The 24,683-nt window shown below is 49.3% G+C and overlaps 1 protein-coding gene across 3 annotated transcripts in view; it reads right to left on the bottom strand.

Annotated features, from left to right (window-relative positions):
* Nucleotides 1–24,683, bottom strand: part of NUP188 (nucleoporin 188) — a 642,545-nt gene that overhangs the window by 164,954 nt on the left and 452,908 nt on the right. For 2 of the 3 annotated variants that reach the window (XM_069237029.1, XM_069237031.1), the window contains exons 22-23: nt 19,904–19,970; nt 8,385–8,513 (exon numbers count right to left, since the gene is read on the bottom strand). In XM_069237029.1, coding sequence (XP_069093130.1) covers nt 8,385–8,513; nt 19,904–19,970 — 196 coding nt within the window. The remainder of the gene's footprint in view (nt 1–8,384; nt 8,514–19,903; nt 19,971–24,683) is intronic. The other variant, XM_069237030.1, reaches the window with a different exon arrangement.

The following is a 24,683-nucleotide window of genomic DNA, read 5'->3' as shown; positions in this document are numbered from 1 at the left end:
TTCAGGTCCTGGGGGCTGCGGGTGCAGGGTCTCTCCCAGGTGTCGGGACTTTGGATTCAAAAGAGTCGCGGTCAGGGGAAGCCTCGGGATTCCCTCTGCAGGCGGCGCTGTGGGGGCTCAGGGGGGACAGGTTTTTGTACTCACAGTCTTAGAGTAGTCCTGGGGTCCCTCCTGAGGTGTTGGATCGCCACCAGCCGAGTCGGGGTCGCCGGGTGCAGTGTTGCAAGTCTCACGCCTTTTGCGGGGAGCTTGCAGGGTTCTTTAAAGCTGCTGGAAACAAAGTTGCAGCCTTTCTTGGAGCAGGTCCGCTGTCCTCGGGAGTTTCTTGTCTTTTCGAAGCAGGGGCAGTCCTCAGAGGATGTCGAGGTCGCTGGTCCCTTTGGAAGGCGTCGCTGGAGCAGGATCTTTGGAAGGCAGGAGACAGGCCGGTGAGTTTCTGGAGCCAAGGCAGTAGTCGTCTTCTGGTCTTCCTCTGCAGGGGTTTTCAGCTAGGCAGTCCTTCTTCTTGTAGTTGCAGGAATCTAATTTTCTAGGGTTCAGGGTAGCCCTTAAATACTAAATTTAAGGGCGTGTTTAGGTCTGGGGGGTTAGTAGCCAATGGCTACTAGCCCTGAGGGTGGGTACACCCTCCTTGTGCCTCCTCCCAAGGGGAGGGGGTCACAATCCTAACCCTATTGGGGGAATCCTCCATCTGCAAGATGGAGGATTTCTAAAAGTTAGAGTCACCTCAGCTCAGGACACCTTAGGGGCTGTCCTGACTGGCCAGTGACTCCTCCTTGTTATTCTCATTATTTTCTCCGGCCTTGCCGCCAAAAAGTGGGGCCTGGCCGGAGGGGGCGGGCAACTCCACTAGCTGGAGTGTCCTGCTGGGTTGGCACAAAGGAGGTGAGCCTTTGAGGCTCACCGCCAGGTGTGACAATTCCTGCCTGGGAGAGGTGTTAGCATCTCCACCCAGTGCAGGCTTTGTTACTGGCCTCAGAGTGACAAAGGCACTCTCCCCATGGGGCCAGCAACATGTCTCGGTTTGTGGCAGGCTGCTAGAACTAGTCAGCCTACACAGATAGTCGGTTAAGTTTCAGGGGGCACCTCTAAGGTGCCCTCTGTGGTGTATTTTACAATAAAATGTACACTGGCATCAGTGTGCATTTATTGTGCTGAGAAGTTTGATACCAAACTTCCCAGTTTTCAGTGTAGCCATTATGGTGCTGTGGAGTTCGTGTTTGACAGACTCCCAGACCATATACTCTTATGGCTACCCTGCACTTACAATATCTAAGGTTTTGTTTAGACACTGTAGGGGTACCATGCTCATGCACTGGTACCCTCACCTATGGTATAGTGCACCCTGCCTTAGGGCTGTAAGGCCTGCTAGAGGGGTGTCTTACCTATACTGCATAGGCAGTGAGAGGCTGGCATGGCACCCTGAGGGGAGTGCCATGTCGACTTACTCGTTTTGTCCTCACTAGCACACACAAGCTGGCAAGCGGTGTGTCTGTGCTGAGTGAGAGGTCTCCAGGGTGGCATAAGACATGCTGCATCCCTTAGAGACCTTCCTTGGCATCAGGGCCCTTGGTACTAGAAGTACCAGTTACAAGGGATTTATCTGGATGCCAGGGTCTGCCAATTGTGGACACAAAAGTACAGGTTAGGGAAAGAACACTGGTGCTGGGGCCTGGTTAGCAGGCCTCAGCACACTTTCAATTGTAAACATAGCATCAGCAAAGGCAAAAAGTCAGGGGGCAACCATGCCAAGGAGGCATTTCCTTACAGGGTCGATCCAGGAAATTCTGTGAAGCGCGGAGCAGACACAGGCACAGGCTCTGCGGAGGAGGTAGGACTCTAGCAGTGCGGTCGTTCCAGCACCTCATTCAAGGACTTGGAGTGGTGCAGTTAAGTCAAAGAAAGCTTCAATTTCGTAGACTTTTCTCATTTGTGGGACATACCCAACAACTGACTGAGACAATGATCGCCCGGAGCAGCTCTGTGAGAGGGTCCAGGGCCTTACAAATAAACTAGGATTGAGGGCGTCAACAGATGTTGGGCGCAGAGATGCTTCAGGGAACATGCCCTCAGCACCTTCGTATTCATGGCACAGCAGTCCTTAGAGTTGTGGTCCCGCTCCAAGCACCACAAGCAAACCAAGTGTGGAACTGTCAAAGATATCTGCCTGTCATGGGTTCCGCAGGGCTTGAATCCCAGTTTCTTTGGAATCATCCCTATAGTGAACAGGAAAGGATAGTCAACTCTCTGGGGAAAAGGACACACGGTCGGTTGCTAACTGAGTTAGTGAATCCCGAGGATCCAGGTGCTCTGGAGCTAGAGTGCTCACACACCCAACTGGGTGTCATGCTTCATCCTCGAGCTAGCTCCTCATTGGGCTGGCGCTGCAATGCCCAACGGGCCCCTCGGAGGGGGCACAGCACTTAATGCAACAGTGGCGGTGCACAGGGATTCTATCTTGAGAAAGGGCCGAGGGCTCACCGTTTCCCAATTTGGCTAGAAGGCAGAGAGGACCCCTCAGAACCACCACCTGTGTTGGAGAATCTTCGCAGGCCCAGAGGACAGCAGATCCCAGCAGCTGGACGTCGTTGCCTTAGGTGCCTGCAAAGGCAGGGGAGTGACTTTCACTCCAAGGGAGATTCCTTCTTGGTTCTTTGGTGCAGCTGAAATCTTGCAAGTTGCTGACAGGAGCTGCGAAAACAATGATCAAGTCGTCGTCGTTGCAGTCTTGTTCTGTTCCTGTGAAGTCCAGCAGAGGTTTCGGTGGTCAGGAGCAGAAGAGGTCTTTGCAGAGCAGTCCTGGTGGATTCTTGCACGACGAATCTGGGGATCCACCTGCAAGGGAGTTTCTAAATAGATTAAAAAGTGGCTTGGTCACTCTGAGGTGACCACCTATCAGAGGGGGCTCACTTGATGTCAGCTACCTACCCTGACCAGTCAGATGCTCTCAGGGGCCTCTGCACATCTTGTTTTCAAGATGGCAGAATCAAGTGGAAATCTGGAGGAGCTCTGGGCACCAACCCTGGCGTGGTGATGGACAGGGGAGTGGTCCCTCCTCTTTCCTTTGTCCAGTTTCGCAACAGGGCAGGGACCAGATGTTCCTGGAGTGGTGCAAACCAGATTATGCAAGGAGGGCACCAAATACGTCCCTCAAAGCTACCCAGTGGTATGGGAAGGCTACACCTCCCCAGCCCTGAAACACCTATTTCCAAAGTAGATCCTTTGTTTTGCCTTCCCCTGCTCGAGCTGGTCAAGCAGCAGGAGGCAGAATCCTCTCTGAGGGGCTGCAGCAGCGTGGACTGCTCGCAAACCCTGAAAGACTGGTCCTCTAAGGAGCCCCCAGAGTGCATGGAATCATGCCACCAATATTGGAATCAGTATTGGGGTACGATTCCAACATGTTTGATACCAAAAATGCCCAGGTTCGGAGTTACTATTATTTAGCTGGACCACAGGAACTGTGGCCAGTATGTAGCTGAAATGGCTTCCCCGCACTCACGAAGTCCAAGGGATTGGAACTGGAGTTCGATGGGGCATCTCTGCTCATGCAGGGATGCCCACACACACAGGGACCTGTACCCTGCCCTTTGGCCTGGAAGGGCCGACAACAGGGGTGACTTAGTGACCTGGTGTAGTGAACAGCAGTGAAAGGGTGTGTAAGGAAATGGCTCCCTGTTGCAGTTACCCCCCACTTTTTGCCTGATACTGATGCTGACTTGACTGAGAAATGTGCGGGGACCCTGCTAACCAGGCCCCAGCACCAGTGTTCTTTCACCTAAAATGTACCATTGTTCCCACAATTGGCACAACCCCTGGCATACAGATAAGTCCCTTGTAAAAGGTACCAGTGGAACCAAGGGCCCTGTGCCCAGGGAAGGTCCCTAAGGGCTGCAGCATATGTTGTGCCACCCTAAGGGACCCCTCACCTAGCACATACACACTGCCAGTGCAGATTGTGTGTGTCGGTGGGGAGAAAAAGGCAAAGTCGACATGACATCCCCCTCAGGATGCCATGACCACAAAATACTGCCTGTGGCATAGGTAAATCACCCCTCTAGCAGGCCTTACAGTCCTAAGGCAGGGTGCACTATACCACAGGTGAGGGCATAGCTGCATGAGCAATATGCCCCTACAGTGTCTAAGTCTATTCTTAGACATTTTAAGTACAGTTGTGGCCATATTAAGTATATGGCCCGGGAGTTTGTCAAAAACGAACTACACAGCTCCATAATGGCTACACTGAATACTGGGAAGTTTGGTATCAAACTTCTCAGAATAATAAACCCACACTGATGCCAGTGTTGGATTTATTAAAAAATGCCCACAGAGGGCATCTTAGAGATGCCCCCTGTATTTTACCCAATCCTTCAGTGCAGGACCTGCTGGTCTGTGCCAGCCTGCTGCTGAGAGACTAGTTTCTGACCCCCTGGGGTGAGAGCCTTTGTGCTCTCTGAGGACAGAAACAAAAGCCTGCTCTGGGTGGAGGTGCTTCACAACTCCCCGCTGCAGGAACTGTAACACCTAGCAGTGAGCCTCAAAGGCTCAGGCTTCGTGTTACAATGCCCCAGGGCACGCCTGCTAGTGGAGATGCCCGCCCCCTGGACACAGCCCTCACTTTTGGCAGCAAGTCCAGGGGAGATAATGAGAAAAACAAGAAGTCGTCACCCACCAGTCAGGACAGCCCCTAAGGTGTCCTGAGCTGAGGTGACCCCTGCGTTTAGAAATCATCCATCTTGAGTTTGGAGGATTCCCCCCAATAGGATTAAGGATGTGTCCCCCTCCCCTCAGGGAGGAGGCACAAAGAGTGTGTACCAACCTCCAGGACAGTAACAATTGGCTACTGCCCTCCTGACCTAAACACACCCCTAATTTCAGTATTTAGGGGTGACCCAGAACCCAGCAAACCAGATTGCTGCAACCTACACCAAGAAGGAGGACTGCTGACCTGAAAGCCCTGCAGAGACGACGATGACGACAACTTGACTTGGCCCCAGCCCTACCGGCCTGTCTCCAGACTCAAAGAGCCTGCACAGCGACGCATCCGAAAGGAACCAGCGACCTCAGAGGACTGCCCTGAACCCGAAGGACCAAGAAACTGCACAGACCAGCGGCACTGTTCAACAACAGCAACATCTTTACAACAAAGAAGCAACTTTTAAAGAACACACTCTTTCTGCTGGAAGCGTGAGACTTCACACTCTGCACCCGACGCCCCCAGCTCGAGCTTCAGAGAACCAACACTGCAGAGAGGACTTCCAGGCGACTGTGACCCCCTGCACCCCACAGTGACGCCTGCAGAGAGGATCCAGAGGCTCCCCCGGATCACAACTGCCTGGTAACAAAGAACCTGACGCCTGGACCAAGCACTGCACCCGCAGCCCCCAGGACCGAAAGGTGACTCCTTGTTTTTCTCATTATCCTCTCCTGCCTTGCCGCCAATAGTGGGGGCAGTGGCCGGAGGGGCGGGCATCTCCACTGCCTGGGATGCCCTGGGGTGCTTTAACAAAGGGCATGAGCCTTTGAGGCTCACCGCCAGGTGTTACAGTCCCTGCAGGGGGAGGTGAGAAGCACCTCCACCCAGTACAGGCTTTGTTCCTGGCCACAGAGTGACAAAGGCACTCTCCCCATGTGGCCAGAAACTCGTCTGGTTGTGGCAGGCTGGCAGAAACTGGTCAGCCTAGCACTAGGAGTCGGACTGGCATTCAGGGGGCATCTCTAAGATGCCCTCTGGGTGCATTTTACGATAACTCCAACACTGGCATCGGTGTGCATTTATTATGCTGAGAGGTTTGATACCAAACTTCCCAGATTTCAGTGCAGCAATTATAGAACCGTGGAGTTCATGTCTGACAAACTCCCAGACCATATACTCTTTATGGCTACCCTGCACTTACAATGTCTAAGGTTTTGCTTGGACACTGTAGGGGCATAGTGCTCATGCACATATGCCCTCATCTGTGGTATAGTGCACCCTGCCTTAGGACTGTAGGGCCTGCTAGAGGGGTGACTTACCTATGCCACAGGCAGTGTGAAATGGGCATTGCACTCAGAGGGGGGTGCCATGTCAACTTAGTCATCTTCTCCCCACCAGCACACAAAAGCTCTGAGGCAGTGTGCATGTGCTGAGTGAGGGGTCCCCAGGGTGGCATAGTACATGCTGCAGCCCTTAGAGACTTTCCCTGGCCACAGGGCCCTTGGTACCAGGGGTACCATTTACAAGAGACATATCTGTGTGCCAGGGCTGTGCCAATTGTGGAGACAAAGGTACAGTCTAGGGAAAGAACACTGGTGCTGGGGCCTGGTTAGAAGGGTCCCAGCAAGCACACTTTCAATCATACCTAGCTCCAACCAAAGGCAAAAAGTCAGGGTGTAACCATGCCAAGGAAGGCATTTCCTTACAAAAGGTAAAGTTTAGGGAAAGAACACTGGTGCTGGGGCCTGGTTAGCAGGGTCCCAGCACACTTTCAATCATAATTGGCATCAACAAAAGACAAACAGTCGGGGGTAACCATGCAAAGGAACGCATTTCCTTACAACTTGGAAGGCCAGAACTAGCATGAGGGTAATATGGACCTTGACCTTCAGAAGCGCCTTCGGTCATCCTTCATGCGGGGCATACAATGTTTGTCCTTGTGATCTTTGATGGCCTTGGGATTCATCATCCGAAGTCAGGGGTCACATTATCACAAGTCGTATTTCCATTTTGAGCTACCAAAAGCAGTATTCGTGCAGGTCTGTGATGGACATATGTCTATCGCACCTAGAGCAGGGCTTAAAGTTAGACTTTTTAGGTGGGGACATCCTTATGCTGCACCCAAAAAGAATTTTTCAGAACACATTTTTATCACCTCAGAAAGAGGAGAAATGTACGAGACCCACATCGAAAGGCGCAGAAAGAATGCAACTGACGTTAGGGATCGGGGATGGGCACTTTTTGGCTCTAGGGCTACCACAGCAGATCCATTTTGGCATCAAGGAGGAGTCAGAGACCACTACTATCGCCGTTGAACTGTCATAAGTTTCTTGATCCAGACTGAAAAGTGAAGAATCTGGAGGTAAAAATATCCATCAGTAAGAGGAGGACTATGAAGTTCACAAAAGATTCAACAAACCCGGAGGCAGAGGAGGAAGCAGGGCAATAGTGAATGGTGCCAGAAAGCGAGCAGGAGGAAGAAACGGGAATGGTGAGGCCTAAAAGTTTGCCATTGGTAAGGGGCTGGAGCTCCGGGGGGAGATGTTTACTAAACCTGATTAAGAATCTTCCACCTGTGCGATTAGGGAGAAAAAGATGGAAAACGTTTAGATGGTCATTGTAGTGAAGTTGTTTCTCTGGGTGTGAGTCGCCTTGTGGAGCTGAAGGGTTTCAACTTAACAAGTACAAGGCATTTGTAGTTTTTCACAGATTTCCAAATCATTTATGAGCATTATTTCCTAGCACAGTAAATGCAGAGCCAAGGGAGTATACAGCAGTCAAGGGAATAAGAAGTGCAGCGGGGCAACCAGTATCGCCTCCCTCTAAATTGCTGAGGGAGTGAATTCCTTGGAGTCCGGCTACAGACGGTGGTTTCTACTGACTACTCTTGTGAACAGCTCAAACAAGCTGCAGTATCAGTGTGCACAGCCATGGTGGGGCCTCGCTGGAATGTGGAGTCACCAGTAACCATTCAGCCAACAGTCTTCTGAAAGAATTGGCTGCCTAATTTGAAGAATATTACAGACTTTTGGATGGACAGCTGTAAGTAGAAAAAATGTCAAGTTCTCGGGAATAAATTAAAAAAAAAATTACCTAATTTTTTGTAAGTCCTATGTCAGTTTATACAGCAGGAGCTGCTGCTTTTGCTAACTATAAATACAATCGACTTAGATGCCTGGGGACTGGCAACTCCAGTCCGCATGATTTTCTACCACAATGCACTTTTGTTTGAGGCTTCCTCTGGTATCACAACTGCTCAGTGGGGCAATGAAAACCTCTAAATAGCTCAAATGCAGACGAAAGACAAAAGGTTCTGGACATCAACCTTGACATCCAAACTTGAAAACATTGGAAACGATGGAAACTGCTATGAAAGAAAAGCCATATTTAAGTGTAAAAACTGTCCATATTGAGGGTCGAAAAAAATAACCTACACAGACACCTGGGCCAAGAATTATGGGAACATTTCAATATACTCAGGACTAAAACAAAACTCCCACCAAATGAAGTCGGGTGCAAAAATAAAAATAAAAAATAAAATAAAAAAACAATAGAAGGCAATACTTGTGAAATGTTGGATCCCCTGCTTTTGAGGTTAGGAAGGGTGCTCATGTGTCCCACTCTAGTGAAGACAATATCCTGGAGACATAACAGATTTGCTGACAACTTCTGCCTGGGAAGAAAGACTCACCTGCTGGGCTGCGCAGCCATGACGGCGTCGATGGTGTCCACTCCGATGCCCATGATGTTCACCACTGCCTGCCCCGCCTCGGTGTTGGCCAGGCTGAAGATACACAAAGACTGCAGGCTGGGGGAACTGCTGCGAAGGAAAACCACCATGGAGCAGTCAATCACAGAGCCACAACAAACACCGTGCAGTGCTATCGTTTAAGTAGACATATTTATCTCAAACAAAGGAGCATTTCAACAAAGCCTGAATGAAACAACAGGAAAACGTAAATGCGGCCGCTTGGGTGTAGAGCATATAAATGAGGTGTTGGTATGATGAAGGGCAAGTGATAATGAAAAGACAATACATACATAATGCAAATTATATAGAACCAGCCAAACTAGAGCTGGATCTCCCCATGAAGGCATTACATCTGATGCAACCAGTATTAGACTTGGAGTAGGGAAGTGAATGGTTGCCAGAGATTCTGGACTAATCAGGGAGGATGGTGTGGAAGGGACTGGTCAGAAGCTAAACCACAGCCACTGAGAGCTTAGGACTAACAGCTAGAGCAGTCTACCCGACCTTCAGTTTGACATTCAAAAGATACCAGGAACAATAAGTCACTGGGATCAGAGGGAAAGAGAGCAGCTGAGCCATCCCACTTGTGGTAAGCTGGGTTGTAGTTTTAGTCCCCCCACATTTTCTTTGCCTGGTGTTAGTAGGTTTTGGACTGTAGTTCACTGGGATCCCGCTAACCAGGACCACAGCTCTCTCCCCTAAATTTAGTGGTTTGTTACTTTTCACACCCACAATTGGCATACCTGGGCACCAATGTAAGTCCTGAGTATATGGTACCTAGGTGCCCAGGGCATTGGTACACCAGGGGTCCCCTATGGGCGGCAGCATGTATTATGCACCAACAGGAGCCCATGCAAACTGACTGCAGGCCTGGTGCTGCAGCCTGCATTAAAGGTTGCATGCTCCCTTTCATTGCCAACCCTAAGCACTGCACTTTGACCCCTATAAGTCAGCCCGCTGGTAGGCCCCTCAGCCCAAGGACACGGTGCATGTCTCTACGTTTGAGGTTCCCTTGCTTGAGCAGGGTACCCCTACAGACCCCAGGTCAATTCCTGGAATCTGCAAGTGCGGGGAAGCCATCTTAAGGTATGTAGTGGAATCTGGTGAACACGAGTGGTCCAACTACATAATGGCTACTCCGAACCTATACATGGTTGGTTTCAAACAGGTTGGAATCATGCAGCTACACTGATTCCAGTATTAGCTGCATGATACCATGTACTCTGGGGGTTCCCTAGGGGATCCCCCAGTTCTGCCTGTGCAGCCTTATGGGGTCCAGATGCCAGCCTAAGCTGCTGCTGACCCCAGACACTGTGCTGCCCCCCTGCTGATGAGCTAAGCTCAGTCCGGAGGAGCAGAACAAAGGATTTCCTACAAGGGAGAAGTGTGACCACCTCTCCCTGTGTATTAGGTGTCTAAGAGCTGGGGTGGGGTAGCCTCTGAGCGCCACCAGACTTCTTTAAAGGGCAAATTTGGTTCCTGCCTTGCATAATCCTATTTTGAACCAGTTCATGAACCCCTGGTTCCCGCTCTTGTGAGTAACTACACAAAGGACAGGGGAGTGTCCAACCCCTGCCCAGCTCCTCTCCTAGGGAGGTGCCCAGAGCTCTGCCAGGTGGCCACTTGATTCTGCCATCTTGAAAATAAGATGGGCAGAGGCCCCCTGGGAGCATCTGGTTAGTTAGACCAGGTAGGAAACAACACTACCCCCCCCCCCCCTCTGATAAGTGTGTCACAGCAGAGAGTGACCAACCCGCTTTTAGAGTTATTTAAGGGCTCCCTCAAGGGTGGGTCCTCAGATTTGTCAAGCAAGACGCTACAAGGAACTCTCTGCAAGACATCTTCTGACCCTGGCCTCTGGAACCACTTCTGGTCTTCACCTGGAACCGCACAAGTCTACTTCTGGTGGGAAGGCTTCCACTGCAACATTTTTTCTCCGGATCCTGCAAGAATTCTGCAACATCAAAGGCTGTGCAACCTCCTAGGTCACAAGTACTATGTTTGCACCAGGAAGCACAAAGGAATCTCTCTTGGAGTGAAGGAGTCACTTCCCTGCATCTGCAGACACCTCAAGACGATGTTGACCGTTTGGTGGGGCCTGTTGTCTCTGGACATCTGAAGATCCTGCTTCACACATGGTGAGTATGTGGCCGTCTCTAGGTCCTGACTGTCTTCTATCCAAGTTGGGAGACAGTAGGCCCTTGATCCTGCAATAGGACAGGTACCCTTATGACTGCTACTGTTGCACTTACTAAGACTTGTTGACCCTTCCTCCGGGAGTCTTCAAGCTCCAAGAAGCCCCGGACCCCAACAGTATGCAATCTAAAGATCAGCTCCTGTCTGGCAACTCCTGCAACGTGGGACTTCTGTTTTGCTGGGCTTGTAAGGCGTCTTTGTTACTCCCTGCTCCTGGCACCTGTGGGCCACTCGTGGAGGCTCCAGACTTTTGTTGGCCTTCTTGTGTGCTGAGGGCCAGCTCTGACTCCCCCTTTTGGGTAGAGTCTCTTGGACCTTGCTGATCCCCCACAAGTTTGCAAATCCTTCTGCAACTCCTATTTGCACTTGACTGTGCTTGTTGGTGACCTTGCTGGTCACTGACTCTCATGCAATTCGGTGACCGTTGAGAGATCTTGTAGGAGACTACTGGGATCTTCCTCAGCTCCTGGACACCACAGCTGGACTTCTTCTACCGACTTGCAGGAACTTCATCTTCAGGAAGGCGGGCAAAGGTATTTGCACCACCTGGGCACCCCCTTGGGTGCTGGACTCAGTCCCCTTCCTTTGCAGGTCCTCCACTTCCATAATCCGTACCTGGGTTCCAATGGCCTTGTCCACGGGCCGTAACAGCAGTTGGTCAATCCGAGGCATCCACAGGCTTCAGAGAGTTCCTTCTCCTCTCTGCATCCAGGTTCCAGGTGTAGGTGCTCCTGTCTTCTGGGTATCCTAGGGTAGGGACACTCTCCATCCATCCTCTCGCCTGCTGGGTTCCTCGGGGTCCACTGGGAAGGGTCCTGAATTCCACAAACTCCAACCACTATGTGTTAGCCTATGGGACAACTGGGTGGGTGACCAACTTACTCCTGCTTGCTGGGGTCCCTTACTGTCCTTACCTCTGAGGTTCGTAACTGCCTCTAGCTAACCATCACACTTACCTTGGTTGGAGTTCCACTTTCACATTCCCCTTTTTTAGTATATGGTTTGGTCCTCCCCTAGAACCCAGTATAGTTCTATGCTATTTTTAATGGTTATTTTATTTGTATATTGAATGTAGACATCTCCAAAGGGAGATATAACAATGTCAGTTTAGTAGTACTGCTGTAATAAAGTAACAATTTATTTTTGCAACACTTGTGTGGTTCTTTTTTGTGATTGAGTTACTGTCTGACTACTGTAGTATTGCAAGTGCTTTACATTACTCCTGGATAAGCTTTAGCTGCTCGCCTCAGCTACCCCTTGAGAACTTCTGTTATCGGGACACCTATTCACTAAGGGTTACCTGGACTCAGTATAAGGTGCTATGTCATAGGTATACACCACAAATGGAGCCAGCCTCCTACACTGCTTTTCAGTGGTTTCAGACTTGAAGGATCAGAGGAGTTAAGACCAGCCTCCCCTCAAATTTGCTTTTCAGTAGACGGTGAAGATGGAGTAGTCTGAAGTAGGTACCTGGGCACGTAGTCTGCCACTTGTCTGTGGCCTCCAGTTCCTGCTTGTTTCAGTCTGATCCAGTTGCCACCATTTGACCAAGTGACACCGCCACTCCCTGGGTTTCTCCCGCTCAACGTTCTTTCTGCTAAGAGAAGCCCCGCCGAGTCCAAGACCTACTTAATGCAGTCCACATCCTGCAGCAAGCGTGCACAGAGGGCACGTCGCTGGTGCGTCAAAGGCAAGCCATATGCTCCTATCCATGCCTGGACTGTGTCCAGCGCCACAACCACTGGCCTTCCCATCCCCGCACATCCACCACTGCTGAGCTCTACACCCGCGAACTCAGATGCTGCAACAAACACTGCCATGTTTAGGACCTTTCACCTGCACCCACTGCCACTTTACCTGCCACAGCACTCGCACCAGCCCAACCCTGAACACACCACAGACACAACATGAACAAAAATACTGACTCGCATGCACCCTTCTCTACACGATCATATGATGCAAACACACCACTGAGATTTGGGATCTCATCTCCATCCTGACACCAGACGTCCTCTTCCTCACCAAGCCCTGGCCCAACTGTGACAATATCAACATGCCTGGAGGGTGGGATCGCCATCATACACAAGGAATCCATACAAAAAGAAAAACACCACAAATGACATCACCCCAGCTATGAAACACCTCAATTTCTGACTCCAGACCGCAAAAACTTTATCAGGGGCACCTTTGCCTACCGGCCTCCAACTTAATTGCTCCCGTCACCATAGACTCCAACACCTACATTTTTGTTGGCGACCTCAACTCCTCTACAGCATAAGCAATATCAGACTCACCCAAACTTCTCCGTGACCCAACACAGCGCAGGACACACACCAGATCACTTCCTCACCTTCAGCGACCGCATCTGGAACAGCCACACCACGGAACTTAGCTGGACCGACCACCCCATCGTCCACTTCACCATCACTAACTCGGACTTCCACTCCCTGTCTGCCCAATGCCCCCTACCACAGCTGAAGCAAAATCACAAAGAAAACCCAGATCAACGCCCTCAACACCACCCACCCCACCTCCTCCAACAACCTAGACTAGAATGTCAGTTACTGCAACAGTTGGATCACCAACTGCGCCAACAGCGTCACTCCTATCAGCAAGAAAATCCACAGAAGGTCCAACAAGCAGGCTAACTGGAAAACTGACGACCTCAGAACTGATAAACGACAATGTAAACAACAACTGGAAAGGAGATGGTGCACCAGGCTGAAGTGAACAAGAAGTTAGGAATTCCACCATCTTGCACGTGGTGGAATTAGGAATTCTGGGACAGGGTGATGCCCACTCCCCAAAGGAATAGTCATCTAGAGGGTGTAGTGACCCCAAGGGGGAAGTAGCCCATTGACTACTACACTCCACTCACCATAAAACCCCTAAATTGAGGGACAGTTAGACCCGTATCAGGAGTGGCCCATCTGTCCTGTATGCCCCACCTCTGAGGAACCCAAGACAATAAGTCCCTGTAGGAAGTTGGCTCTGCATATACTATCTCAAAGTAAGAGATAGTGTGCACAGAGTCCAAGGGTTCCCCTTAGAGGTTGGTAATGGCAAAAGTATATAATACTAATGCTCTATTTTGTGGTAGTGTGGTCGAGCAGTAGGCTTATCAGAGGGTATGAGAACACACACTCAAAGACTTAACTCCAGGCCAATAGGTTTTTATATAGAAAAATATTATTTTCTTAATTTATTTGAGAACCACAAGATTCAAAATCCAGGTAAGTACATAAATTGTAAGGTACTTGGCATAGGTAACTATGGAACTTTGAATTAAAACAGTAATGTACACAGTTTTGGTAAAAAACGCAATAAGCTATTTTAAAAGTGGACACTGTGCAAAAATAAAGAGTTCCTGGGGGAGGCGAGTATTGGTTAGTTTTTCAGGTAAGTAAAGCACTTACAAGTTCCGTCTCCAGGGGCCTAGGCAGCCCACCGTTGGGGGTTCAAGTTAGCCCCAAACATCAAGCACCAGCAAAACATGGCCCGTCGGGTGCAGAGGTCAAAGTAGGGACCAAATAGCATAGGCACCTATGGAGAATAGGGGTGCTCCGGTTCCAGTCTGCTAGCAGGTAAGTACCTGCGTCCTCGGGGAGCAGACCAGGGGGGTTTTGTAGAGCACTGGGGGGGTCACAAACAGGCACACAAATACACCCTCAGCGGCACAGGGGCGGCCGGGTGCAGTGTGTGAAGTAGGTGTCGGGATTTAGCTAGGAATCAATGGAGAGACCCGGGGGTCACTCTGGCGATGCAGGCAGGGCACAGGGGGGCTTCTTGGGCCAGCCGCCGACTGAGCACGGATGCGGGCCGCCTGCTGGTCACTCCTGCACCTGTAGTTGGTTTCTCTCGGGCTTGGGGGCTGCGGGTGCAGTGCTTCTTCCAGGCGTCGGGTTCCTTTGTTACCGGGCAGTCGCAGTCAGGGGGAGCCTCTGGATCCTCTCTGCAGGCATCGCTGTGGAGGTGCAGGGAGGTTGACTCAGGGTGTCCACGTCGTTGGAGTCGTCTGGGGGTCCTCTCTGCAGTGTTGGCTCTTCTGGACATGAGCCAGGGGCGTTGGGTGCAGAGTGTTAGGGGACTCACGCTTCCGGAGTGAGGCTGGAGTTTCTTTAAAGATGGTTACTTCTTGGTTTCTTGGACAGAGCCGCTGTCCACCGGAGTTTTCTTGGTCCTTTGGGTGCAGGTCAGTCCTCTGAGTCCTCAGAGGTCGCTGGTCCCGCTGGATGCGTCGCTGTGCAGGTTCTTTAAGTCTGGAGACAGGCCGGTAGGGCTGGGGCCAAGTCAGTTGTCGTCTCCGTCGTCTCTGCGGGGCTTTCAGGTCAGCAGTCCTTCTTCTTGTTTCAGGATGCAAGAATCTCATTTCCTGGGTTCAGGGTCGCCCCTAAATACTCAAATTAGGGGTGTGTTTAGGTCCGGGGGGCAGTAGTCAATGGCTACTGTCCTTGAGGGTGGCTACACCCTCTTTGTGCCTCCTCCCTGTTGAGAGGGGGGCACACCCCTAATCCTATTGGGGGGGGAATCCTCCAAAACAAGATGGAGGATTTCCTAAGGCAGGGGTCACCTAAACTCAGGACACCTTAGGGCATCTCCACTAGCTGGAGTGCCCTGGGGCATTGTAACACGAAGCCTGAGCCTTTGAGGCTCACTGCTAGGTATTACAGTTCCTGCAGGGGGGAGGTATGAAGCATCTCCACCCAGTGCAGGCTTTGTTTCTGGCTTCGGACAGCACAAAGGCTCTCACCCCAGGAGGTCAGAAACTCATCCCTACGTGGCAGGCAGGCACAGGCCAGTCAGTCCTGCACCGAAGGATTAGGGAAAATACAGGGGGCATCTCTAAGATGCCCTCTGTGTGCATTTTTTAATAAATCCAGCACTGGCATCAGTGTGGGTTTATTATTCTGAGAAGTTTGATACAAAACTTCTCAGTGTTCAGTGTAGCCATTATGGAGCTGTGGAGTTTGTTTTGACAAACTCCCAGACCATATACTTAATATGGCCACACTGTACTTACAATGTCTAAGAATAGACTTAGACATTGTAGGGGCATATTGCTCATGCAGCTATGCCCTCACCTGTGGTATAGTGCACCCCGCCTTAGGGCTTTGAGGCCTGCTAGAGGGGTGACTTACCAATGCCACAGGCACAGTTTTGGGGGCTTGGGTAGATATTTATTCTCTATTGTAATTTTATAATATAAAAAAAAAAAAAAAAAAAAAAAATTCATAGAAATAAAGCATTTTAGCCTGTTTTAACATTATAGCCTGCATTGCTGTTTTACACATGTATAATAGGTGTGTATTTTATATATGCTCCGGGGTCCCCGCACGGGGGCGGGAATATTCAATGTTTATGACTATTGATGAGGATCCCCTGGAAGAGAAGTACCTTTTACAAGGGACTTACCTGCGTGGCAGGGGTGTGCCAATTGTGGAAACAATGGTACATTTTTAGTGAAAGAACACTGGTGCTGGGGCCTGGTTAGCAAGGTCCCAGCACACTTCTTAGTCAAGTCAGCATTAATATCAGGCAAAAAGTGGGGGGTAACTGCAACAGGGAGCCATTTTCCTACAGTCCCTAACTGCCACCACTGGACACTTCAATGTGCCTCTGCACCCACGCCCCACAGTCCAAGTCTGAGGGAGGTGACGGTGCCCACAGGATCCTGAGAACCTCAAGAGCCGAGCCCATTCTAGGGTCTAGCCAGACCAGGCTTCCAGTCGCCACCTGCAGCCTCTTCTGCTGAACCCCTCGAACCGCGACGGGGGGGTCACTGTTTCTGAATGCAGTACTTACCTGTAATGTTGTCTGTCTTTATGAGGAATGTTTGGCTCCAAATGAAGTTGAAGAAAGCTGTTAGTGTTAGGAGGGGTAAGAGCTCCAGATAGTTGATGTAACACCTCTGGTATTGCGGGATCGAGATGCCTTGGAAAGTCACCAGACATGCCATATTGACTCAAAAGACAAAACCTTGACTTGGTAGTGGTGTCCAGTTCCTACTAAGTGGAGGTACAAGTGTACGCATGATAGGTAGGGATGTGGAAGTAGGCGTCTTTTTTAGCAGAGCGCTGCAAAGAAGTCTCTGTCAGAGCAGCGTGATCTCTACAAGACTGCTGGATTATGGGAGGCAGCACCTCTGCTTGTAGGCGACTGAGGCACACCTACACCAGGTGGCAGCTGTCGACCCAGTCCTTCCAGCTCTCTAGCAGCACCTCTCCAAAACCCAAATAGTAAAGGTGATTTCTGGCAGCCTAGTGAATGGACTCTGGAAGACACTCTCTGGGTAAATCGCGGTGAAACAAGTCTTACTCTTTGCTCTCATTAGCAAGAAGTCTCTCTCTCTCTCTCACACACACACACACACACACACACACACACACACACACACACACTTAACGTGAGCAAGGCGTGATAAACCTAATTTGCCCAAGCCGTGTCCACGAGAAGCGCCCCAAACCCCGTTACCTTAGGACAAGGTTGGCCTTCTGTCTCCAGATCACGCTCAGTAAAGACACAAAGACTGAGGTCTGCTGCAAAGTGATGTGCAGTATCTATGGAATATCCTGGGTGGAACCCCCTCTAATGGCATTGGTCACACAAGGTGTTCTTATAAGGCACATGGTATTGTTTGTGCAGACATCCTGACGTGTGTATGTACCTAAACATTAGATTGTGTGCACAAACTTGGATCTGCAATATCATAACAAATGCTTTCCATGTTCACATTCTGTTTGTTAACATGAAGCAAAAGAACATAATGACAATCTAACACATAGATTACTGATAATGACGCTTTCACGGAATGTGAAAAACAAATGTTTGTCTAAAAATGCAAGAAGTGCTAAAATGATTAAAACTGAATAATAAAAACAGAGCATGTTTTATCTAGGAAAAAGGGCACAGGCCTGCAAGTCAAAGCTAAGCTAATCTCCTGGACCCGGGCAAACTAAAATGGACCCACAACATCACCTGTTAACAGAAAATCTCCAACACTGGGGGAGCAAAAGCCTCCGTCGTCCCCTGAAAAATGCTGAACTACCAAAGGTGAATGGAAGTCAACTCACTGCTCGGAGGCTGCACTGCCCCTGCTGCAGCCGCCTCACCACTTGTCCTGGCCGCTCGCTCTGTAACAACTCTGTGTGAAGCCTTGAAGGGCTACGTGTCTACAAGAACTGGTGCTGCTCGCCTGACTTCGGGCAGACGCTGGACCGGTCTCTAGTTTGGTGATTCCAAAAGTTGGCCTCTGCGTGGAGGACTGAGGGGCCTGCTTTCATTTGTCTGTATCAGTGATTTTTTTTGTTTTTCTGCAGCATCTCACTGAGTTGAAAGCAGAAGAGATGCTTCCCATCAAAAGGCACATTAAGAGGGTGTTGTTGCACCACAAACTACAAACTGGAGATCCAGAGCCAAACGTGGCGGTGCAGGAGAATGCTAGTATAAATGCCTCAAGAAGCAGTTTGAGGCATCAAAGGTGCATCAATTATTGCCATTAGATATGATCTTGCCTTCTGCCATCAGCTCTTCTCTTTACATATGGCATTCATGCTTGATCAGGTCTTCAATTTCCTCCTGGAAGTGTCTGTCATAGCAGGAGACCAACCCTGTGGGGTTAATGATGTGCAAGTATGTGGCTGCATCCTCTGCCACAAGCTTGCCAGCAGCATCCAGCCACTTACTTCCTTGTTAGGCCCATGTGTACTACCAAGCCGTGCAGAACTTGAATCCGCTGCACACTGGGCATGGAGCTAGTTTAAATTTTTTCCCCATGCTTGCTTGGGATGAAGATGCTGGCTATTAGTGGTTTTTGGAATTTCTTTTCTGGAAGTAGGAGGTTTCAACATGCCTTTGCACATTTGGAAGTACTTTAACGATTGTTCTTTCTTTGAAAGAACCATCCTCTTCCCGCAGTGCATGCATCTTTCCCTTTTGATCCCCAGGTGATGTCACAAGACAGGTAGGCTTTAATAGGGTAAGAGTCTAGATCTGGCTCAACAGTGAGATCAGCATAGTCCTCCCTTGGATCGTCCCATTCCCCAGTGCTATGAGCTCAAAGTACACATCCAGAGGATTGCATGAACTACTGTGGACTGAAGCTGAGAGAGGAGATACAGAAGGGGATTGCAGGGCGTGAGGGTTAGATGGTATACAAAGGAGTACAGGTGGTTGCTGTGTAGGGGTGGGAAAGGAAACATCTCAAGGCAGGGGAGGTGGCGATGAGCTTGTGACCCTGTGCCAAACCATCTGAGATGCAAGGGTAGCTCCTTCTCAAAGGCTGACTTCTGTTTCTTATGGATTCGGAAGCATGTGTGTGGGCTGAGGAACAGGATATTTTGTGAGGGTCTTCAAGACAGAGGGATGGATGCACGTTTTCTTTCTCCTGCTGCATTGTGAACCAAGGGAGGAGTCACAGCAGGTCTTGCGATTTGAAACTTCTTTGAAGAAAAACAAATTACAAATGTTTGAACGTCACTAGCCAGATGAGTATGCGGCGCATGTGTAAGTACAGCCAGAAACGCAATGAAAACAATATTTAAACATATGCTTACAGCTCAAAAACTGGCAAAGGCCTAGCCTCGTGTTCAGAGACCTTTGCTCCCCAGAAAAGAGAAAAATCAATTGAGAAAAATATTTTCATACAATAATGGAGTGTAGGTCCATGTTGTCACCCTAAAGTTAATACCTATTGCTGATTTGTGTTCTTTTTCTCACCTCAACTTCCCTTTGTAACAGATTAAGGGCCTGATTTAGAGTTTGGTGGACCGGTTTCTCTGCCATAAACATTACGGATTTCCCATCCGCCGTATTACGATTCCCGCAGGACATAATGGGATCATAATACAGTGTACAGGATATCGGTCACATTTGTAATGGAGTAACCCTCATCTGCCTATCTAAATCACGCCCCTAGGGATTAAACAAAAAGGTAAAAGCTGCACTGCGGGGCATTTACTTTTCAGTTTAACAAAAAACAGCTATTTATTATTATTATTTTTTTTTTTAAAGACAAGCAGGACAGATATTTGTCATATGCATTTAGAAAACTGTTTTTTTTCTCTATCTAGCAAATAGACAAAAGCCCAGCATACATGTGGAAATATTCACCACTTATGAACTGAATGCAGACTGCGTAGTATTGAAATAAACATGGATCACTTTCTAATCAATTTAAATCCGCTGGCACAACACACAGAATAGTGCAGAACTATCCCCAACACCTCGATGCCCAGCAGAGTGGCAGTCTCCCCAGGCTCTCTTACCGGCTCTGTGGATCCTCGTCTGAACACAGATTCAGGATAGCGTGGATCAGCTCTAGGATCAGGCAGCCTGCGGGAGAGGTTTCAGAAGAGATCCGGGACAAGGTGAGAAATGGTCACTCGCACATGGAACACAATCAAACAATACAACAGAAAACAATACAATCAGATGCCACTGACCCTCTGGTAGAATCAGAGAACTGGCCAGAGTGGCAGACTAATAAAGAGAGACAAAAAGTAGATTCAAAGAAGAAGAAAATGCAAGAGACCAACTCATAGAGCCAAAGAAGGGCAGGCAGACTAATTAGTCAGATTATGTGCTCAAAGACAACCACAATGCCAGTGGAGAGGAGCAATGGAACCATACAAACAGAGAAAGGCAACCCCACAGGAAGTGGACCAAGTAAATAAAACAGACTGGGGAAAAAAGGAAAACCAACAAAACAAAAAGCAGAACCAAAAGAAAAAGTTACTTACTTTTTGGTAACAATCTTTCTGGTGGATACTGTGTCTAACCTCAGATTTCTCATCCTGTGAATACTCCTGTGTGTAGCACCGGAAGAGACAGCAAGTGCACATCTTGTGTGGTGATGCCAGGCTGTCTGTGCCTCAGATGCAGACTATTGTTAGACTAGCATGGCCACCATGCAGATCTCTACATTGGGATCTCTTTAGACAGAAAGAGAGTCCTGTTCACTGAACAGAGAAATGGGAGGATCAGTGAGGAATCTGCAGCTACATAAAGTATCTACCAGAAAGATCGTTACCAAAGGTAAGTAATTTGGTTTTCTGAATGATACTTCTAACCACTGACTCCTTACCTTAGAACGAAATACTACAGTCTTATCGCCCCAGGTGGTGGGTGTGCGAAGTGGCTCTTGTAGGACCGAGGCCCTCTTGACGAACTGGCTGCTGAGGCAGAAGTGCTTCATAAAGTGTGTAACAGGGTGCACGTAGCCCCAACCAGCAAATATCCCGGATAGGCACTCCGTGTCCAGCGCAGTGGTAGCAGCTATTAAACTGAGCCCCTAGGAATTCTGGGGTTGTTTCTTTGCCAGTGCACAGCTCTTGATGCAGAGAACAATCCATCAGGGGATGTCCTGTTTTTGCACAACCTTACCCTTCTTTACCTTGGAGAATCCCACAAAGAACTGATCGTCCACCTGTTGTTCACTGGTGCGATTTATATAAAATCTTAGTGCTCTCTTATGGTCCAAACAATGAAACCTCTCTTTCTCAGAGTGATGAGGTGGAGTAAAGTATCCCAGAAGGGAGCCAGCCTATCCGGCATGTAATAAAGTGACCACCTTCGGAAAGAAAGGAAGCTCTGGTGCACAACACCAACGTATCCAGGAAGAATGTTTTATAAGGTGGGTTAGGAGAAAAGTCTTGCGGCTCGCTCACAAGTCTAGGCAATGTTATGGCAATGAGAAGGAGTTTTCAACATCAAAGGTCTCAGGGGACAACTCTACAGAAGCCGAAAAATAGGTGCATATAAAAAAAGTGAGCACTAAATTTAAGCTTCACTGTGGCACCACAAAGGATGTCTGTGGAAATAAATGTTGCAAACCCATCAAAAATCTCATTGCAAAAGATTATTTAAATAAAGAAGGCTCATTGAGCCACTGCAAAAAAGCCAAACGAGCAAACAAATAGCCTTTAACAGTCCTTGCTGGGTCAGGGACAAAACAAACAGAAAAACCTCAGACAACTTGCCTTGCTGTGGATCAGTTTGGCAGGTACGACCCATTTGTCCCAATGACTGGGTTACACTGAATATTTACAGGGACACCTCGCTGCCAAGATGAATTTAACCACCATGGAAGGAAGGTGAAATGAGGGCCACGGTCGCTACTTAATCTCTAATCCTGGAGAAGTAAATTATGCAGGCTCAGATGCAGCATCCTCCTAAGAGGACAGACACTCATGCCCAAGTGATCCAGGTTTCACATTCTCATGACCCAATCTGGTGTCAACAGGACGGCGTGGGTTCAGTCGTTTGAGATCTTCAGAAGTCGTGGGATGAGAGGCAGAATCGCCACTTTGGAAGGAATACGTCTCAGAAAGAATTCTTAGAAACTCCAACAGGAAAATGTGCTGATACTGCATGTTCTCTGCAGTTCTGAAAAGACTGAGCCAGGGTTATCTCCATTAGCGGAAGGTACATTGTCCCACCCCAGAAATAACTGTCATCTACTAAGTGTCAGTGGCTGAGTAAATCCACCCTTGAGTTTACAGATCCTGTCAGGTGGTTAACTGGAAAAGAAGTTCCCTGGTGGTCAAACCAGTTCCAGAGGCAAAGGACCCAGACCTGACCTTACTTTGTGAAGTACCACATGGCGGTGGTGTTTGCCATGAGCACCTGCAACAGCCTTCCTCAAACAGCAGGCATGTAGGCCCTCAATGCCAAACTAATAACCTTCAACTCCAACAAATTGATCTTGAGCCGAGCTTCTGCTGGAGACCAGACGCCTCTGATCTTTACTACTCTCAGATGGCCTCCCGAACCCAGAAGAGATGCATCAGTAACCACTGTCTAATCTGGGTGGGACAATCAGCCAACTGCAGTCCAGCAGTCACCACTAAAGGCATTTTGCAGTCTCCTCCAAAGCTGGGACAATATCTGACAGAGTCCCCTGGTCCTGTGTCCACTGGAACTTCAGCTACCACTGCAGAGCTGTCAGATGCAATCTTGCATGTTTCACCAGCAGGATGTGAGAGACCAACAATCCCAAAAGACTCAGTCTTTTCACTGAGATCCAGGACAGAGGCTGAAACATCAGGATTATTACCTGAATGTCCTGGACTTGCCAAGCTGGGGGAGAGACACAAAAGAACAGGTTACTTACCTTTGGTAGTACCTTACCTGGTAGAGACTATGTGCCTCATTATGACCCTGGGGGGCGGCGGAGGCCGCCCGCCAGGATGCCGCCCTCCAAAATACCGCGCCGCGGTCAAAAGACCGCGCCGGGTATTACAAGTTTTCCCCTGGGCTGGCGGGCGGTTGCTGAAAAACCGCCCGCCAGCCCAGGGGAAAACGACCTTCCCACGAGGATGCCGGCTCGTAATCGAGCCGGCGGAGTGGGAAGGTGCGACGGGTGCAGTGGCACCCGTCGCGTATTTCAGTGTCTGCAAGGCAGACACTGAAATACTTTGCGGGGCCCTCTTACGGGGGCCCCTGCCGTGCCCATGCCATTGGCATGGGCTCGGCAGGGGCCCCCAGGGGCCCCGCGACCCCCCCTACTGCCATCCTGTTCATGGCGGCTTTCCCGCCATGAACAGGATGGCGGTAGGGGGGGGGGGTCGGAATCCTCATGGCTGCGGAGCGCGCTCCGCCGCCATGGAGGATTCACACGAGCAGCGGAAAGTCAGCGGGAGACCGCTGACTTTCCGCTTCTGACCGCGGCTGAACCGCCGCGGTCAGAATGCTCGTTGGAGCACCGCCAGCCTGTTGGCGGTGCTCCCGTGGTCGGTGGCCCTGGCGGCCACCGGCCGCCAGGGTCAGAATGACCCTCATAATCTAGCTGCAGATCCCTTGCCTTAAAGTTATCTCCAGGTGTCAGATTGGATCCCAAAAAAATGTTCTGTTTTGTGAGCAATACGCCTTCGTGCCAGTAGGTGGTGGTGTTCGGCTTCGCGTGGTGGCGGTGTCTGCACCAGCAGTGATATTCATGGTGCCTATATAGGCACCACCCAGGCACCCTGGCATCAGTTTCTTTTTACGACTTCCCACGCTAAGGAGTGTAGAGCCACGAAAAACACTCACCACTTGAGTGGAAAACTAGGAAAGGGAAACAGCCCTGTCCCTAGAAATCTGATGAGCGGGGAGGATGTGTGGGTCAGAAAGGAATCTGGGCTGGATATAGTATCTACCAGATAAGACGTTACGAAAGGTAAGTAACTTGTTCATCTGAAAGAGACTTCAAGCCTCAGATTCCTTACCTTAGCCTAGATACCCAAGCAATACCTTCCCCGGAGGTGCAACTGCAGAACAATTTCAGACTAGGAAGTCCTGCAGGACCGAATGAGCAAAATGCCCATTTGGAAAGACCTGACTGTCCAAACAGCGGTGCTTTGTGAACATAAAGTACAGCCTAGTTTTATAATTTGGTGTCAGATTTCTTGAGTGTCGTGCTGATTTCTTCAATTGTTTTGGTGCTGTTTAAATGCTTTGCTCTGTGTAAGCCTTGCTGCTCAATGCCACAGCTACCCCGGATTCAGTTGAGGGTTTGACAGACCGTAGGAAGCTGGCTCTTTATGTGGTGCATTAAAAGAAGTACACCTTGCAGACAGTCTAGTGGATCCCCAGTTGCTTTACAGAGGCAAAAGTAGATCGGTTGAATGCTCCTTTTGCGGTAGTGTGGGCGAGCAGTTAGGCTTATCAGAAGGTAGTGCTAAGCATTTGTTGTACTCAAAGGGGCAATAAATGAGACACACACTCAAAGAATAAATCCAAGACCAGTTTAGAAAAATATTTTTTTATATATGTTTCAAACCCAAGAACATGGTAATCAGGTAAGTAGACTTTTAAACATAAATACTTTGCAGTTTTAGAACTCAACACTTAGTGCCATTCTCTGAGTTCTTTCAATGTTATAGGAGGAGGAAATGAAAATGTTACTTGCCCAGTAGACATCTTTTGTGGCATGTAGTGCTGTAAATTCACATGTGTTGCATAAGTCCGCCATCTATTGTTGGGTGCGGAGTGTTGCAAGTTATTTTTCTTCAACAAAGCATTTTCAAATCATGCAATTGAGTGGCTCCTCCTTCTCGGTGATATTGC

Source organism: Pleurodeles waltl, chromosome 6 (assembly GCF_031143425.1).
Source record: "Pleurodeles waltl isolate 20211129_DDA chromosome 6, aPleWal1.hap1.20221129, whole genome shotgun sequence".
Lineage (NCBI taxonomy): Eukaryota > Metazoa > Chordata > Amphibia > Caudata > Salamandridae > Pleurodeles > Pleurodeles waltl.
The sequence above is the reverse complement of the archived record's forward strand: the minus strand, read 5'-3'. Positions and strand labels throughout refer to the sequence as shown.